Source organism: Cibotium barometz, chromosome 8 (assembly GCF_041138505.1).
Source record: "Cibotium barometz isolate CiBa-2024 chromosome 8, ASM4113850v1, whole genome shotgun sequence".
Classification (NCBI taxonomy): domain Eukaryota; kingdom Viridiplantae; phylum Streptophyta; class Polypodiopsida; order Cyatheales; family Cibotiaceae; genus Cibotium; species Cibotium barometz.
In genome coordinates, this window is record NC_141053.1 from 53370710 (window position 1) to 53389683 (window position 18974).

Consider the following 18974-nt stretch of genomic DNA (forward strand, 5'->3'; position numbering starts at 1 on the left):
TTCCTGACATGACTTAGAGCCTTGAGAGGTGCTTTTGTGTAGTATCTTCATTCCAGGGGCAGGTTGTGTGTGAGACTTTACTGAGCTTCACCATCAAACTTACCATTTGACAATCAAATTACATGGGTATAACACCTCAGTAAGTTGTGTGAGACTTCACCAAGTTTCAGGATCAAACTTAACATTTGACAATTACAACACACTTGGTTGGGGATGCCATAATTTGATTAGGCTGTTCGTAAAACTCTCAACTCAGAAACACAGGCAAGCAAAGCATCTATAGACCTCCTGCATAGATCCAAGACCTCCACAAACTAAAACAGTTATCCAAAATCAATCTCCTTATTATTGGATGTCACATACTGGTAAATTATGTGCAGAAGCACTGCCCAATCATACATGTGGAAAAAAATAAGATGGAATGGCTACTCGTGGGTTGGGCCTCCCACGAAGGATCAAAACAAAGGCATAGAAACACCTGCACAGCCCCACGCAGAATGGGAGTGCAAGCTACAGTTAGTGTAGAGGACAGGCATTATAATCTGAGTACCATCTATCCTCAAACAAAAAAGCTACAGCTAAGGCAGACAATCCTGACATCAGTGCAGCTGCATTCATACTTAATTCAACAGAAACAACTCGATGCTGTTACAGTGAGAGAGTACATGTACAAGGCCTGTGGAAGGGCGAGTTTCTATGGAGCAAGTTCATAACACCTGTTTCATGGCAAAGCCCGTGTCTCTAGTGGATAAATGTGCTGCGGCATTGTCATGCCCCCTGACAAGACTATTTCTGCATGAAAAGGCATCAAAATATTGTAAGCATGGACTTTGAAAACTATACTTACGAGCTTTACAGACATAACTCCCCAGCTCTTGAAAGTCCCAGGTCTCAACTGCCCGTCCTCATGGGAAGGGGATCCCCCCCCCCTCCTCCTAGCCTTGCCCATCCGATGGGCCGGGGCATGCCCACAAAGACCCTCATTGACAAACATGCCTTAAAGTGCTTTACTTTGCACAAAAAGTAAAAAAACAAGAAGAAAACAAGTACCTATCCCTTCACGGACAGAAAGATTCGGTCGGATAATGTCTTTGGAGTTCAGCAAAACAATGTCGCCAATATATAGATGATTAGTTGGAACATAGACACTGCAGAGCTCTTCTTCTCCTGTGTCGTGCTGCATCAGAAAATAGAACAAGGACAACCTAAGCACAAGTAACCTACCACCACATAGCCCTTCTAATTTGTTTGCCTTTCAAAGGCAAACATCACACCATAGTCGAATAAAAAAGAGACTTGCCAGCAGGCCCTTGCCCAAGTGGCTAATGGCTATCAAACCACACTGCCCAGGGGGGAGGCATGCGTTTGGACACTGACACCTATAGTCTAATATTTAATAAAAGCGTAAAAACATTATTTTTTTTTAAAGCCAATAAAGGAACAAATGCAGGAGCTTGAACTTGTTTCGGAATTGTTAACCTGAAGAACAAGAGAGGAAGTGATAAAACCAAAGGCATACTCCCCGACACGTGGATGTCTGATTATTGCAACTTCTTTGAAGGCTTGAGAGTTCTGATCTGCAGACCATGAGGCAACACACACCTTCTATCAGCAAAAGGATTAACATACTTTAAAGATCAGTATAGATAGGTGTTAAACCATAGTTGTCCAAACATCCCCTCATAAAGAAAACGGCAATCTCCACAAAGTTTTAAAATTAGCAAAAAAAGAAAACACAAACAGATCCCAATGCCATGTCATCCTGCTCATCTTTCCTTTGCAAGGATAAAATGTATTTTTCAATACATTTTCAAGAAGAACTGCATAAGATAGTTACATAGGCGTGGGTAGAAAAAATACAAAAGCTAGTGTCAAATGCATCCCAAGAATTGAGTAGGGCCGTGATTTTTTTATATTTTCTTTAATTTGAGGACACAAAATCCCAACTTGCATGTCAAAAAATGAATGGCAACATAATTAGGATCCATTGGCTGGCAGTTGGGAACGCCACTGAATGTGGGAAGGCGTCTTGGCATACATGAGAACAGCATTAGCACCCCAAAAACAGCACATTTTGACTAGTCTTGATTAAACCCAGTAGAGCATTGAATTATAAAAATGCCTTACACAATGCATGTAGTACAAAGCATTTGTGAACTACATTAAATGATTTTTTTAGACTTACGAACTTGCACATAACTAGGTGGCAAGAAACTCGACGGTCAAGGGAGGTCATACATGAGCTGAGCCTTACATCTCACAGACTATATACAAAATTGTGTATCTTAACAATCCAATCTTTGCATCTTACACGAGAAAGGTAAAAAAGATATCTTACCTGGTGAGATTGCCACACTAATCTGCTTAGATGCTGAGTATATATGCCTGACTAATGGCATCCGCTTGATGAACCACTCCCCGACTAGAAGGATCGAAGCTCCAACCCATGAGGAGACAAAAACACCCACCGAGAAAATGAAAAGGATGGACGTGACAAAGCCTAGTCCTGCATTCTCATAGGCCACAAAAGGTTTTTACGTGGACCCTTCCCATTCACCTCTCAATATCCATTTCAAATATTCAAAGTCTTACCGAAAACATTGATACCCAAGTGAGCATAAATCGGTGAGAAGAAGCCATCAACAAATTGGATGAACCACCATGTGATGTAAAAAGTGATTGCAATGGGAAGTAAAATAACACTGCGCATAACATAAGCATTCATTCCTCTCTTCCATGAGGGATGTACACTAAATTGACATACAAAAGCAAAAAACAAATATTACCATCCACTCATGAACTTTTTGGAGACCCAACTCCGCAGCATGGAATGGAATGCCTGTAAGACCAAGTGAAAATTGAAGCATATTGCTTAACTAAAAAGGAGCTTTTGAAAACATAACCCAAATAATATGACATTTACATGAAGGCAGGTTTAAAAATCAGCTCTTGAGACTGTCTGGCAAGCCAAATTGAAGAAAACTATTAAATGTCTACATTAAGAAAAAATTGATCCATGGACACACGAGAGATTCCTGTTTCATGCTTACTACGTACTACATAGGCCCTTGTTGTCTTGGCATCCAGACTGTTTACACATTGATTGATTACATGTGATGTCTTTTTGGTCTCATAGACCCTATGGGTCTTTTGTAGAAGTTTATATTCTCTCTCTCTCTCTCTCTCTCTCTCTCTCTCTCTCTCATATAGTTTTAGAAGGACTTAAGGAAGCCTAATATATGTGGATGTGTTTATGCATGCCAAGGGATCGGTTGGTACACATAGCATGAAACTGCCTTACGGGGAACTCAGCCAAAGGACTAGGGCCTTTGACACACATAGCATGAAACTGCCTTACGGGGGAACTTTTCGAGATTGCCCGATGAGGTACGTTGTTCTTGGAAGTGGGGAAACCCAGCAAAGTGGCTGGCTCACCCCAAAGCTACTTCTATGGCAAGTAAGGCAAACTCTCCACCAAATGGCGCGTTGCTTTTCCATGAAACAGGCCCTAGGGGCCCATTCCCATCCAACCATGGACACACCAATTCCCCGATAGGAGGCCATAGCATCGGATTCCCAATCGGCCCCGAATACATCCGAACGGAGGGACGTGGGGGGGCCACAGAGGGGATAGATTCAGTCCTCGCCTCGATCCAACTCTTACGGACGCACGAAACGAGCTCGGCCGCCCAACAAACCGGCAAATAATTTCAAGAGCAAAGCCAAGCCACGCACATTGCCATAGTAGATCAGAAGGAAAGCCAGGAGGAACGGACCCACTTCGAGAAAGGCGAAGGCAAGCAAAAAGGCGGTAGAGCCAGACAGCCGCCTAACCCATTGCTTGCGGAAACACACTTTAATACCATCAATGTGAATTAAACATGACCACTTTAAACCACATCCACATCCACATGAAAACCTGAAAATGTAAACTTGCACAATGGACACCACACTAGGGTTGGAAAAGCGCCCCCTCCCCCCCTCCCCCCGCCCCCCCCACACACACACACACACACGGTTGGAAAGGTATCCATATTCCAGTACAAGCTTTGAGGGTTTTCCCACATTCCGGCAAAGTCGGATTATCAATGTACAATTACCATATCATCACAATCATATACAATAATTCCATAAAACCTGGTCCCATAAAACCTAGCGAATATCCTGCGTGGTTATTGATTCTTCCCCTCAATGCACATAGGCCAACAGTTACAAATAATCAACGATGGAGAATGCCAAAGAATAACCAAGATAGAAAATCCACATAACCTCAACGTAAACAGTGTTTGTGTGGGGGCTCAAATTCAACAGTTGGCACAACCGGAACAGTTGGTACAATCAGAAGCAACACTCTGATTTGCAGGTACTGTTTCTTCCCCTCAATGCACATAGGCCAACAATTACAAATAATCAACTATGGAGAATGCCAAATAATAAACTAGATAGAAAATCCACATAACCGCATTATAAACATAGTATGTGTGCAGGCTCAATTTTCAAATTCAACGGTTGGCACATGTAATATGCGGAAGCTTCGGAGAAGAATCGGTAACTTCAAAACTCAGAATTCAGCACTCTTTTCGCGACGGAAATTAACGCACAAACTGAAAGGAGATGTGCACAAAATAGAGAGAGATGTTAGACATCATCCCCTACTTGCTGGCTTCCTATTTGGTGTCCTATTTTAGCCTCTAGGGCTGACCATGTTAGTCAGAGGGGCTGGTCACCTCTCACTCATATTTTACCCATATTTATTCCCCATTTTATGGTCTTGGGATTTTCCCCGGTCGTGGAGGTATTTATCCCTAGTCAGCTGCCTTCATGTAGAGGTATATATAGCCGGCATGCCTCCCTCATATTTTTACTGCTTGCATTGCTTGCCTAGCTTGTCTAGCTGCAGTCCCTCACTTACGAGGTTCTCCCCTCTTGCTCGGGACATGTATTCCTTTTGATGATGATATTGAGAGCAGGTTCTCACCTGTGTTTCCTCTCCATCTTTCTCTCTCTCTCTCTCCCTCCTGTGTTTCCACTTTCCCTTCTTCCGCTGCACATTCTATCATGGTATCAGAGCGCCGGTGATTTTCAGCGTTGGATGCTCCCTCCTATACCTCTTCATATCTGCGTTTTTTCCTGCCCCTGGACAGACCTGCGTTTTTGCGTTTTCAGCAAGGACAACAGCACATAGGTTGCTGCGTTTTTCTTCAGGTGGCTGTCTACAGCAGTTTTCAGCAGTTCTCAGCATTCATACCCCCCCTTAGTGCTGGTCGCATGTTTTGTACAGGCCAGCAGCAACATATTTGCTGCGTTTTTTCTTCTACAGGTTTCTGATGCTGATTTGCTGATCTGAGGCTTGGGTGTACCTATTTCTCCAGAGTGTTTCCATATTCAGCCCCTTATACCTCTGCGTTTTCAGATTTGCAGCCATGGTTGCTGCGTTTTTTCTGAACCGATCTTGCTGGTAGCTCTACCTTCACTTGGGCTTCATCTGTTGGACCCGAAGGTACCTTCTCTTCAGTGTCATAAGAGGTGTGGACCCTGGTTGGCCTGAATTTTCAGGTTTGTAGCCCTTGTTTGGCTGCGTTTTCTTCTCCAGTGGACACAGATCACTTGCAGAGGGGGTTTCTTGATTGGATTGTGGCTTTGGAGGCAGTTTGGTACTTGAGGAGGATTCTGAATTTCTGATTTCAGTCAGCGTTTTGCTGATTTTGAAGCATCTATACCTGTGTTTTGTTCTTGGCCTACACGGTTTCCCGGTTTCTACATGTTCCTTGCCTTCTGTTGGCGGTGGAGTGCTATTTTTGCTGGATAGCAGTGTTTTTGGCTGCGTTTTGCTTCCCACAGGAGTTTTCTACACTCAGAGGGGGCCTTTCTCCAGCTACTTCTTGAGGATCAGTTTCGGGAGCTGTGTTGTATCTGTGGAGACATTCTTCTTTGACAGGAGTTTACAGTTATTTGGAGGAGAGCAGTGATCTTTTTAGAGATCCTGAGCAGAGTTTATTTTGTCTGAGCTTGTGTTCTTTGCAGTATTTGCAGAACAAGGAGGGTGTTTTGCCCTTTTTGCGGTATGATCCTTTCACATGGATCTTTTATCTGTTGCTGATTCTTGGGATCTGGTTCTACTTCTGGAACAGTCTTCTGCTATCCGTGATGCTTTAGAGGACTTTGTTGCCACTGCAGTTTATATTCCTGCTTCCCTTCCTCATTGTGAGGAGTCTACCTCTGCCTCTCTTTGTGATGCTTCTGAGGATGCCCCTCTCCCTGCCAGTTCTGATGGTTTGTTGTTTTGGAGGATGGCTTTTTGGACCCAGTGGGATGCTTTGGATCTGTGGTTGCTAATCGGGCCTGGGGCACAGTGGTACTTCCAGAGTTCTTTGGATTTGGATCAGAATCAGGTTGGGCTTGTACCAGTCCGACGATATCATTTTTCAGAGGGGGATGTGGAGTCCTTTCATCTTGCGATGCCCACCTCAGTGGCGTGTACTTATGTACAGCATTGGGCAACTCATGTTATGGAGTTTGAGCAGATGGACCCCATATTTTCTACAGAGTCTTTACATCTTGCAATGCCGACCTTTTCAAAGGATGCTTTTATACAGCATTTGGCTACTCTTGGTACAGAGTTGGAGCAAATTGACTCTATTTCTTTTGAGGGTTCCAGTGAGGAGCAGTTTGCTTCTCCCAGGATTGATTATATACAGGATCTGATCTTGGTTGGTTATGAGGTTTTTCATACCTTCTCCAGGCTGGATACACGACATTCGACTTCGGGGAGTGTTCTTACACTTGGGTTTGGAACCATTATTTGGAGCAGCACGTCGCAGCCTATATGGTTGTTTTCTTCCAGAGGAACGGTGTACCTGGCAGCTTGTTCTGTTGCTTTTGGCCTGTCGAGTGTAGGCCTCTTGCGCTTTAGTCAATCTGTCTTTTACCGTCACTCTGTTCGCCTCCGGTACTGAAGACGAAGTCCTGGTTAACGACGACTGGAAAGGTCTTCCAAACGCTACCTCATATGGAGTCCTGCCAAGCTGAAGAAAAAGAATCATTCAAAGCAGCTTGAACTAAAGGCAAATACGATTCCCACTTACCTTACTGATCGTGGACATGACACTTCAGCACATCAAAGGCCAACTGGTTGTATATCTCTATCTGGCCATCTGTTTGTGGATGGAATGCACTGAAAAAATTCAACATAGTACCAAAATTATCAAATAATGCCCTCCAAAAATGACTGGTAAACTTGGCATCTCGGTCTGACACTATGGTTCTAGAAATCCCGCCAATTGGGTACCAATGCCAAATGAACAACTAGGCAACATCCTCGGCGGTCACATTGACCGTGCAAGGAATAAGCATAACAAATTTGCTAAACCTATCAACAATAGTTAAGCACTGCGTATTATGCTTACTCGGACTGGGAGGCAGATTCGTGACAAAGTCCATGAAAATGTCTTGGAAAGAACCCTCAGGAATTGGCAAGGGCTGTAACAACCCTATCTTCTTTCCACGAGGAGCTTTCACCTTTTGACAAATGTCACAGCGTTGTACATATGTAAACACATCACGCCTCATCTCTGGTCAATAGTATTGCCGTTCTAATTTCTCCAAAGTCGAATTCATGCCCCTATGACCACCTGTAATGGCGTCATGGGTATAATGGAGAAGAGCTACCCTGAATGACTTCATGACACACAGTCGGCCTTTGTAGAAAAGCCAACCATCGCGTATCAGAAAATGGCATGGTCTTGTGGCTTCCAATGCCTGTTCCCACTGTGTACCGAATTCCTCCGAATCCGCGTACGTGTGCTTCATGTCCTCTAGTCCTCTACCAACAAGGTCAAGTCTAGTGATCTGAATCGTAGACAGTTGTTCCATCCTGCTCAAAGCATCGACCTGGATTGGCCGTTCCTAGAAGGTACTCAATCATACCACCAAACTGCTGGAATATCTGGCTCCAGCGGTGTTGTCAATCACTCCACTGTGCACTTGGCATCGTCTGAATCCAACGCAATGCCTGATGGTCAGTGCAAACCTCGAAGTCACGGCCATACAGAAAATGTTTCCAATGTTTCAAGGCCTGTATAACTGCTAGGAGTTCACGATCATAGACTGAGTAGTTCTTCTCGGCGGGCAGTAACTTACGAGACATGTAAGCTAATGGATGACCATTCTGTTGCAATACACCTCCAATTGCGATGTTACTCGCACCGGTGATCACTTGAAATGGGTCGTCCCACGAGGCAAGTGCTAAACAAGGTGCTTCTAATGAAATACAGTGCCATGAATGGAGCATGCAAGATAATTTATGATAGGCCTACGCCTAGTGTCTGACCATCCATCAGAAACAATGGTGCATCCATATTTTTACCATTTCTCGCGCACACCCATGATCTCATGGTCAATGCATTTGACCTCATCCACTAACTTAGTGGTGCGCAAGTAATGGTAAGATGGAGGCACATAAGAAGGACCAGCATGTTCAATTGCCTTCACCATCTCCAAAAAGTAAGGACTCCTTACTTTCCAATGGGAAATGTCCTCCGCATAAAAGAATATGTGCACTGCAATGGTTGCTTGCTTTCATACTTGTACATTCCATGCATTTGCCAACTCCACCTTCCCTTTAGACATCTTTCTCTTCTTACATGATGACCCAACATTTACACTACCGCTGACTTGTGCACTTCCATGTGTGCCCATTGATGCGGACCCTGCACCCTGAGATACATCTCCACACCCATATCATCCACCAAAGCCTCTCAGCCATGAACACCGCTACAACTGTCTGCATGCAACCTCCTACAAACATCTTTAACCTCTTCTGATAGATTTGCGCAAGGCCCCACACCATGGCCAACCAAGCCCAAAATGTGTGCCGAAATGCGTAGCGGGCCTCCATCCCATTGATGAGGGCAATAATTGCATTTACAGGTGAATTGCCCTTTCCCAAGGGCCTTTACTTGGGTCACATATTGTCACTCCAGCTGCTTGGATCGACCCATCTGTAAAAAGGGTGATTTAGACAGAACTTCGTTAGAGGTTGAAGAGACCGACATTGGGCACAAAATTCACGTTTGAACAAACTTGACTCTAGAACTTTGAAGTATGAACTTTGAAGAGGGCTCAAGGGGAAGGCACACAATGCACAGTGCACACTTGTAACTTTGTAAGTTCAAAGTTGTGATTCTGTGAACATGAAAGTTGTCACTGCACATGCATGATGAAGGGAGAGAGTTAGGGTTTCATGTGGGAGACACACACAGAGAAGAAGGGAGAGAGAGAGAGACGTGTGGGGATAAGTCAACTCACAGTATGAGTGTGTGACTCCCCTATCACACATGTATATTTGCTCTAGTACACATAGTGCACTTAGTACATTAAAAGTACTAAGCGTACTATGTACTATAAAACTTATGGGCTAGTACACACTATAAGGGTGGGCATAATGCCTTTACCCCAACAACCTCCCACTTAAAGGCTCAAAGTGCCCTTAAATGAAGGAAAAGAAAAAATCAGCATGTACATGATAATATACAAGGCCATATCGAGGCTGAAACTGGCCTCATCCAATGCCCATCAAGTGTCTGCAATGAGCAAACCGCTCTGGAGGCAAACTCTTTGTCAACATCACATCCACATGCTTCGTCTTTGCATGAAAGACAGGGTTCTTTGCCAACTGGATGGCACTCTGACTGTCACAATGCAACAATGGAATATCCCCTGTATAACCCAAATCAACCACTAACCGAGATAGCCATAATGCCTCCTTGCAAGCCTCTGTGGTGGCTGCAATATACTCGGCCTTTGTAGTAGATAAGGCAGTGCACTTCTACATCCTAGATATCCATGACACAGCACCTCCTGTGAATGTAAACACATAACCGGTAGTAGACTTCCGGTTGTCTGGATGACCGGCATAATCCGAATCCGTGTAACCATGCACTAATGCATCCTGTTTGCCAAAGCAGATGCACATATCCTGTGTGCCCTTCACGTATCTCATGACACCTTTCACTGCTTCCCAATGCTTCTTGCCAGGGTTGGCCATGTATCTAGTAACCACTCCCACTGCAAATGCAATGTCTGGCCTGGTAGCAACCATGGCATACATGAGACTGCCACAAGCTGAAGCATACGGAATCTTGGCCATATCAGCCCTGTCACTATCCGACTGTGGGCTGTCCATAGCACTAAGTTTCACATATGGAGGCAAAGGAGTACTAGTCCTCTTCCCCCCATCCATATTGAACCTCTACAAAACTTTGCCAATGTATTCCTTCTGAGACAAATACAACACATGCTGATTTCTGTCCCGAAGTATCCGCGTACCCAAATCCTTCATATCAAAGGTCTGATGCAGCCTCTTCTTCAAGGCATCCATCTCTTTACGAGATTTCCCGGCAATCAACATATAAGATGAGGATCAATAGACTGCCATCCAAAGCTTTCTTGTTGTATAAGCAGTGATCTATGTCACTCCTCCTGAAATCCTGGGATTTCATTAATGTATCACATTTATGATACCATTCCCTTGGTGCCTGTTTGAGCCCATAAAGACTCTTTTTCAGCTTGCATACAAGCCTCTCCTTTCCATTCACTGCATAACCCTCTGGCTGTTGCATATATATCTCCTCGTGGAGATCACCGTGAAGAAAAGCAGTCTTCACATCCATCTGAATCAAATCCAGATCATCATGAGCAACCAAAGCTAATCAGCTCTAAGTGTGGTCATTTTGACCACTGGAGAGAAGATCTCATCAAAGTCCACACCATATTCCTGCTTGAAGCCCTTAGCCACTAACCTGGCTTTGTATCTTGGCTTTGCATCAGGTGCAACTTTGAGCCTGTAAACCCACTTGCATGGCAAAACCTTCTTGCCTGTAGGCAAATGCACCAAAATCCATGTTCCATTTTTGTGCAGAGAATCCATCTCTGACTTCATAGCACGCTCCCAAAGAGCCTTGTCTGCCCTCTGTAAAGCCTCCTTATAACATGAGGGCTCCCCACAGTCAGTGAGCATCAAGTAGTCAACCCCTGGAACAAACCTGTTAGGGGGTCTGGAGGGTCTTGTGGACCTCCGTACCTAATGACCATCATTTGCAGGTTGCTGTCCAGCCTGCATATCACCTATTGGTGGCTCCTGTTCCATGCCATAAGGTTGAAAGATCATGCCCGGTATCTCCTCTAACTGTGGGATATCCATAGGGATATATTCTGCCATCTCTGGCTGTCCATTTGGACCATTTTCAGCACCATTTAAGGGCTGGTTTTGTTGCTGTAATGGCTGATTTACAGCCCTTGGTTGTTGTCCATGATGTCCATCATCATCAAAGATGACTCTGCCAGGCTCCTGTTGCCTTGCAGGCTCCTTATACATGCATGTTTCATCAAAAATGACATCATTGCTGCGTATAATCTTTCTATTCACTGGATCCCAAAGTCTATACCCCATTTCACCTCTGTCACCATATCCTAGGAATATGCATTTGTGAGACTTAGGATCAAGTTTGGTGCGTATTTCCCTGCGTATGTGCACGTACGCAACACAACCAAACACTCTCAAGTGCTTGTAGGACGGAGGCTTCCCTGTCCATACTTCCTCTGGCACTTTCCCACCAAGCCTCGTGTTAGGTGACCTGTTTATGAGATGAACGGCTGTCATAACAGCTTCAGCCCAAAAACCATGAGGTAACGCAGCATGTGACAACATAGAACGGACCTTCTCCTGAATGGTCCTGTTCATCCTCTCTGCTGTCCCGTTTTGTGGAGGATCATAAGGAGTAGAGAGCTCCCTCTTGATGCCTTTAGCATCACAAAAGTCCTGAAACTGTTTGGACATATACTCTCCACCATTGTCGGAACGCAAAGCCTTCAGTGTTTTGCCAGTTTGATTCTCAACATGAGCAACAAACTTCTCAAACACTGAGAACGTATCACTCTTCAAACGAAGAGGATAAACTCACACCTTGCGTGTGGCATAATCAATAAAGGACACAAAATATTTTGCCCCTCCCAAAGAAAGCTGAGGCATCTCACATACATCTGTATGCACAAGCTCTAACTGAGCATTTTTCTGTCCAAGAGCTTTCTCTTGTGGGGGCACTGGAGTTGCCTGCCATATATACAATGCTCACAAAACTGAAAACTTGAGAACTTTAGAGAAGGCAAGTAACCAAAACGAGACAATTGCTCCATTCCTTTGACACTCATGTGTCCCAACCAGCTATGCCACATAGAGATTTCCGGTAGCTCGGTTGCATTTACATTAGCATGGTGACAAACACCTGGATGCATCAAGTAAAGAGTGTCCACCTTAGAGCCTCTGGCAACAACCAGTGAGCCCTGACTAATCTTCCACTTTCCACCACCAAATGTGGTAACATAACCAGCATCATCAAGCTGTCCAGTAGAAAACAAGTTCTTCTTGATCTCAGGCACATGCCTGATATCATGGAGCATAAGCTGTGAGCCATCTGAAAACACAAGCCTCACATCACCTCTGCCAAGAATCTGGCATGCATGGTTGTCACCCTATCACACATGTATATTTGCTCTAGTACACATAGTGCACTTAGTACATTAAAAGTACTAAGTGTACTATGTACTATAAAACTTATGGGCTAGTACACACTATAAGGGTGGGCATAATGCCTTTACCCCAACACATGATGCCACACACAATGCAGTGGTGCACACTACACATGCCAACAGCCCAGCAGGCAGCAGCACTGCTGAAGTCTCACGAGAGGGGAAAGGGGGGGCGAAGATAGAAAAAAGATGGGTGCAGGTAGAAAAGAGGGAGACGCAGGTTACAGCCATGCAGGCAAAAAAAGCATAAAGCCTAAAGGCTAAAGAAGATCTGGAGACTCATACGGTGTACCTCGGTTACGGGTCTTGAAGGCGAGCCTTGAGGCTTGTGAGTCGTGACTTGTCTTGGAAGTTGGCTGAAACCGATCCCGTCAAGTGGGAATAGACTCCCTTGGACACCCACACGCGTAATAGCACAACTTAATATCACAATTTGAAATGGACAACTTAATAACAATTGAAAATTGAAATGAAATGAAATGTTGATAGATGGACACCAGCACTGGGGCCGGAACAGGCCGACCCCCTCCTCAATATATGATATATTATTGGGAGTATTTAACAAATACAATGCTCCATGGGTTCAATGAACCAGATGATGTCCATGTACAACTGAGATGAATACAGTACCAAACAAGAGGCTCGAAGTAGATGTTCGAAGGAGAGCGACCACTTGAGTGGTCCAGTCTCTACGGTCCTGTGCCTTTACTGGAATCCGCGGAGAGTGTTGGGGTAAAGGCATTATGCCCACCCTTATAGTGTGTACAAGCCCATAAGTTATAGTACATAGTACACTTAGTACTTTTAATGTACTAAGTGCACTATGTGTACTAGTGCAATATACATGTGTGATAGGGGAGTCACACACTCATATCTTGATGAGTTGACTTATCCCCACAACTCTCTCTCTCTCTCTCCCTTCTTCTTCTCTGTGTTTATGTCTCCCACAGTTGGCAAAGAACCCTGTCTTTCATGCAAAGACGAAGCATGTGGATGTGAAGTATCACTTCATCAGAGAGGTGATAGAGAACAAGCAAATTCAGCTTGTTAAGATTCATACGGATAACAACCCGGCTGATCTGTTGACAAAGAGTTTGCCTCCGGAGCGGTTTGCTCATTGTAGACACTTGATGGGCATTGGATGAGGCCAGTTTCAGCCTTGATATGGCCTTGTATATTATCATGTACATGCTGATTTTTCTTTTCCTTTACTTAAGGGCACTTTGCCTTTAAGTGGGAGGTTGTTGGGGTAAAGGCATTATGCCCACCCTTATAGTGTGTACAAGCCCATAAGTTATAGTACATAGTACACTTAGTACTTTTAATGTACTAAGTGCACTATGTGTACTAGTGCAATATACATGTGTGATAGGGGAGTCACACACTCATATCTTGATGAGTTGACTTATCCCCACAACTCTCTCTCTCTCTCCCTTCTTCTTCTTTGTGTTTATGTCTCCCACATGTAACCCTAATTAACTCTCCCATTCAGACGTTCCAAATGTTGCAGAGCTACTGCAAATCATAAAACCCGGGTGTGGTCTTCACAAAAGTCTGCCAAGGTGCGGCCATCTTCGAGCTGCTCTGATACCAGTTGAATGGGAGAGTTAATTAGGGTTACATGTGGGAGACATAAACACAGAGAAGAAGAAGGGAGAGAGAGAGAGAGAGTTGTGGGGATAAGTCAACTCATCAAGATATGAGTGTGTGACTCCCCTATCACACATGTATATTGCACTAGTACACATAGTACACTTAGTACATTAAAAGTACTAAGTGTACTATGTACTATAACTTATGGGCTTGTACACACTATAAGGGTGGGCATAATGCCTTTACCCCAACAGAGAGCGCCCCACTTCCAAGACCACGCACAAACAGGCGCTCCCGTACTAACGCCTGGCTCTCCCGATCTCGGCACCTTTGGACCGTGGTTCTCCAAAAGCTTGGACTACCCGGCACCGAACGGGTATTAGCGGTAGAGAGAATCCTTTATCAGATTTACAACAAAGTTCTTTACTTAAATCTGAATTCACTTACTTTAATAGAGGGAGCAGCCGCCTTTGGAGAGGAGCAGCCTGCTGAGGAAAACACAACCGCCTGCTGTGCAGCTGTCAGCTGTAGAGGTGGAGGAAGCGTAGCCTGAGGAGGAGGAGACGATCGCAGGTTCTGTCCTTTTTACGAGTGGGGTGGTCGCTCTCTTTTGTAGAGATTGGAGAAGAGTTCCACGACCACAGCTAGCCAGCTCCCCAAGATTGCATGGGGACGGCCAGCTTCAAGGTGTGGTGTGGGTAGGTGGCCATGCACCCACCCCCACACACATAAAGGGTTAAGTGTGGCTCCCCACCTTGGCCCATATATGGGTGTCCACTTTTAAATAAATGTGAACTTACAACTTTATAAAATGAAAGGTTAGAAATAAAACTATTAAACCAAACAAGTGCAATACACTTACCACCTATTCATATGCAACAAAACTCGTCAGAAGACAGAGCAAACTTCACGACTCACTGGCAAGCGTCCCCGCTCAGTAAGTGGCACATCAAACAGGCAAACACAAAAATACAAGTCATGCCAAAATAGTTCAAACATGCAAAACATGAGTGCATGTGTAAATAGTATCATGGACATATCTCCCGTTCATGGAACAAGTACAAAATATCTATCGGGCACAAAAATGGCACGACATAAAACATAAATCCTGGTCTTCCTATGGAGTGACAGTTCCATAGGTAAAACACAGTTCCAGGCACGAGCCTCCCTATGGAGTGACAGTCCCATAGGTAAAACACGGCGCAAATACTGGCTCTTCCATGGCGTGACAATCCCATGGATAGAACACAGTCCAGGTCATACACGGGTGGCACCAGTTTGGCTCCCATCCATGTTAAGCAAAAATACTGCCTCTTCACATGAGACACCGGCCTGGCCTCTCAAGTGAACGAGTCACAAAACTGGAGATGGACCAAATGGTCGGCCAATTGGTGACATTCCCCCGGGCTTCTAAAGAGTTGTCCTCACCTGAAAAGCCTCAAGATATGCCTGCAACAACTGTGGGTAATCAATAAAATAATCCTCATTTACCCACTTTGCATCAATGGGCAAATAATTCTTGAACTTCACAAGGTATCTCCTGGAAAGCTTTCCTGCAGGTAGCTTTCTCTCCTTGTGAAAAACAATCTGTTCTGGCTGGAGGATCTCCTCAAGCTCATCAATCTCTGGCGGATCTTCTGTGATGACAGGCTCGTCAGGATCTGGGCCCACATATTTCCGAAAAAGACTCACATGAAATGCGTTGTGAATCTTCCAATGACTAGGTAAAGCAAAGCCTATAAGACACTTCATTGATCTTTTGAATCACCTTGAAGGGTCCATAATAGCGAGGAGAAAGCTTAGGATATGATCCTTCTCGTCCTGGCCTCTTCCGAAGCCTGGCCTTCTCAAATTTCAGCAAAACCCAATCACCTTCTTTGACTTGCATGTCCCTTCTATGCTTGTCAGCAGCCATTTTATGCTTATCTTGTGACCTTGCAATGGCTGTCCGCACTTGAGCAAAGGCTACATCCAAGTCACGAACATATTCATCAGCTGCAAAAATCTCATCCTTTGTACGAAGGATGGGTGGCAATACCACTCTACCATAAATAATCTCAAACGGGGCCTTTCCCGTGGAGGCATGGATCGTATTGTTGTAGGCAAACTCAACAAGTGGAAGATACTTCTCCCATGCAGTCTTTTGATCTGCCACATAACACTTCAACAAATCCAACACGGCTGAATTTGCACCTTCACTTTGGCCATCTGTTTGGGGATGATAAGCTAATGAAAACTCAAGTTTAGTGCCCATATTATCAAATAAAGCTCTCCAGAAGCACAATGGTCCAAATAGCATCATTCCCATGCTGGGATCTAGGCAAGTCCATAATAAAATCCATAGTAATACTTTCCCAAGGTTGCGAGAGAATAGGCAATGGCTGAAGCAAACCTGGAGGTTTTTGCCTGTCAAATTTCACCTTTTCTTCGTGAAATGGTGTTTTATATTATATGTAAAAATGTACATCAGCCACTTGGCTCACACAGAACCTATGGCCCAAAAAACCCCCCCACAAAAAGATCATCTAAAGGATTATGACCATGCAAACCTGTACACTAATAAGAAAGCCTCCTAACCAAATAAGCATCCCAGTTGAAAGTATCAAAGATGAGCCAGCCGAGCCGCCGTAGACCATAACGAAATAACATCTGCATCCAGTAGCTGAGCTGAGAGAAGAGAAGAAAACTACCAAAGCAGCAAACCGCGGATACGTAGAATGTGCCCATGTATTCCAGACAAGGAATCAAAGATGAACCCATTCCGTGTAGTCCAAATATGCCAAAGTCCTGTCCATCTAAGGAAATGGAATATCACAAGGTGACTGTCCGAAGTAATGACTTGAGGACAAATCCCAAATATCCACTGATGAGCCGAAATAGTAGACCTCTCTACTGCCTCCCAAACGCGAGAGACAAAAGACCAAATCTGACGGGCCACTGGACAACTCATGAACAGATGCATAACTGTTTCAGTGCATGTCGTGCAGAAGAAGCAAGAAGCCAATGTAATTTTACGACGGCTGAGCTAATCCCGTGTAGCTAACCCTCCCACCAACATCCTCCAAATGAAAACCTTACCTTGGTAAGGGAGTTTAGACTGCCAACCACGCATAAGAGTTTTCTGCCACCATGATTTAGACTTGTGCAATCCCCACACCTTATTGGCCTTGGCTGAAACCCAATCTTTCTCTGATACGAGCTTATGATAGACCTGGTTAGCAGAAAGTGATATCAAGTCACCAGATTTACATAGTGTCCAATCAAGCCAAGGCTGATCTGCAGATGGCCGAGGCAATGGAGTAAAAGGCTCAACTGCATGCATGATGTCAACCCATAGTGGCTGAAATGTCCGAGGAACCCTAAAGTGCTGCCGAATACGACGAAACGAATATGGCGTGTTACGACCAGGTATCACAGCATCTCGGATTCTAACCAAGCCTAACCTGACCATGCGGTTGAGTCGTATGCATGTCTCTCTCTCTGTCTCTCTCTCTCTCTCTCTCTACTCTCCCTTCTGTCTGTGTTTTTGCATCAGCATGTTCTAGATGGTGTTTAGGGCTGAAAGAAGCATCTCAGAGCTTCCGCATGTAACATGCATTTCATGCACAGAAGCTTGTAGATATCATTTTTTTTGTTTGTAGTATGATACGTGGGTGGCTATCAGAGCCTCATCTTATAACATGGGAAAAAAAACGTTTTCTATAAACTAGCAGGAAAAAAACGGGTATGAAACGTTTCCTACCTGGCCAGAGGTATGAAACACGTTTCATAGCTACTATGCACCTGACGACAGCGGAACCTTTTATGGCCCGAAACAACCTCACCATGGCTGTCATTAATTGAAATAGGGGAGGATGATACAGCCTCTCTCACCATGGCTGTTCTCAGTCGAAATAGGGAGGCTGATACAGCCTCACCCTAGTTGTTCCCTAAAACGGGGTCCCCGCCTATCAATTCCCCCGCCCCCTCTCGGAGGCTTGGTTGTTCCCTACACCTTCATACCCGCCAGGTTGCATATGGTTTGTGTTTTATTCTAGCACTGAAGACCAGCAGTCTTTTCCTTCTTCTTTTTTTGCACCCTTCATATTTCCGCCCCCATGAAGTTTGTATGCAGGTCAGCACACTGCCCTTGTGTATGATTTGCTCAACAACCCACCCCCTGTGTATGTAGCACTCACGATTTGTATGCATCACCCAAAGCACCCTTCAAGCTCAACAATCCAGAGAAGGGAAAAAGAAGCACGACCAACCTCATGGCCAACGCCGTTCGAAGAGGGGCCGGGCTTGAGAGGATCTTCTGGATCTTCGGAGGCTGGTATCAGGAGCTGCCGATCTGCTGAAAGCCTGGATCCCGCTGGAGCTGAAGAAGGAGCCACAGATTTGTTGTCGTCGCCCATGACTATTGCAACGAAGAAGAAGAAGAAGAAGAAGAAGAAGAAGCAACAACAACCTCGTTGTCTAATTAATTCCGCAAATATTTGCACAGGTTCCACGGAAGGTTTCCGCTCCCTTTTAGCAAAGAGGAGTATTGAAGGTTTGGAACTTTCTATGTACAAAATGAAAGACGGATTAGGCACAGCAGATGACTTCAAACGTCTCTTTTGTGTCACGTTGGCACATGTGCTTGGGATGGGTTCACACCAGCCGCTCTACAATGTGCAATGTGCTTCATAATTTGTGGTCACTAAAATGTCTCTTTTGGGTGCGTAGAAGGAACTCGATCTTGTAAACACAAAGGTGTTTACAAACCTCGACCTGATCTCCTTGCAATCTATAAACATCGTGAAGCTAATTGT

The 18974-nt window shown here is 44.7% G+C and overlaps 1 protein-coding gene across 2 annotated transcripts; it reads right to left on the minus strand.

Moving 5' to 3' along the window:
- Nucleotides 1-323: 323 nt before the first annotated feature.
- Nucleotides 324-18750, minus strand: LOC147636401 (protein LIKE COV 1-like). 2 transcript variants are annotated; one of them, XM_086801843.1, is made up of 8 exons: nt 18429-18750; nt 2787-2839; nt 2593-2702; nt 2339-2506; nt 1480-1577; nt 1051-1177; nt 717-792; nt 324-478 (listed from the first exon to the last, which is right to left on the minus strand). In XM_086801843.1, exons 1-7 carry the CDS (start codon nt 18573-18575, stop codon nt 722-724), a joined length of 774 nt encoding a protein of 257 aa, XP_086657969.1. In that variant the 5' UTR covers nt 18576-18750; the 3' UTR covers nt 324-478; nt 717-721. The 2 variants fall into 2 exon arrangements, with proteins under 2 accessions (XP_086657969.1, XP_086657968.1); XM_086801842.1 differs by having other exon boundaries at nt 324-792; nt 18429-18749.
- Between the last annotated feature and the right edge of the window lie 224 nt (nt 18751-18974).

Excerpts from the sequence above, each read along its gene's own strand:
- LOC147636401 (XM_086801843.1), bottom strand. The coding sequence starts at position 18,575 with ATGGGCGACGACAACAAATCTGTGGCTCCTTCTTCAGCTCCAGCGGGA. Across the intron at positions 2,507-2,592 it reads CTTGGGTATCAATGTTTTCG|GACTAGGCTTTGTCACGTCC; the intron begins GTAAGACTTTGA and ends ATGAGAATGCAG. Across the intron at positions 793-1,050 it reads TTCTGTCCGTGAAGGGATAG|AAATAGTCTTGTCAGGGGGC; the intron begins GTACTTGTTTTC and ends CTTTTCATGCAG.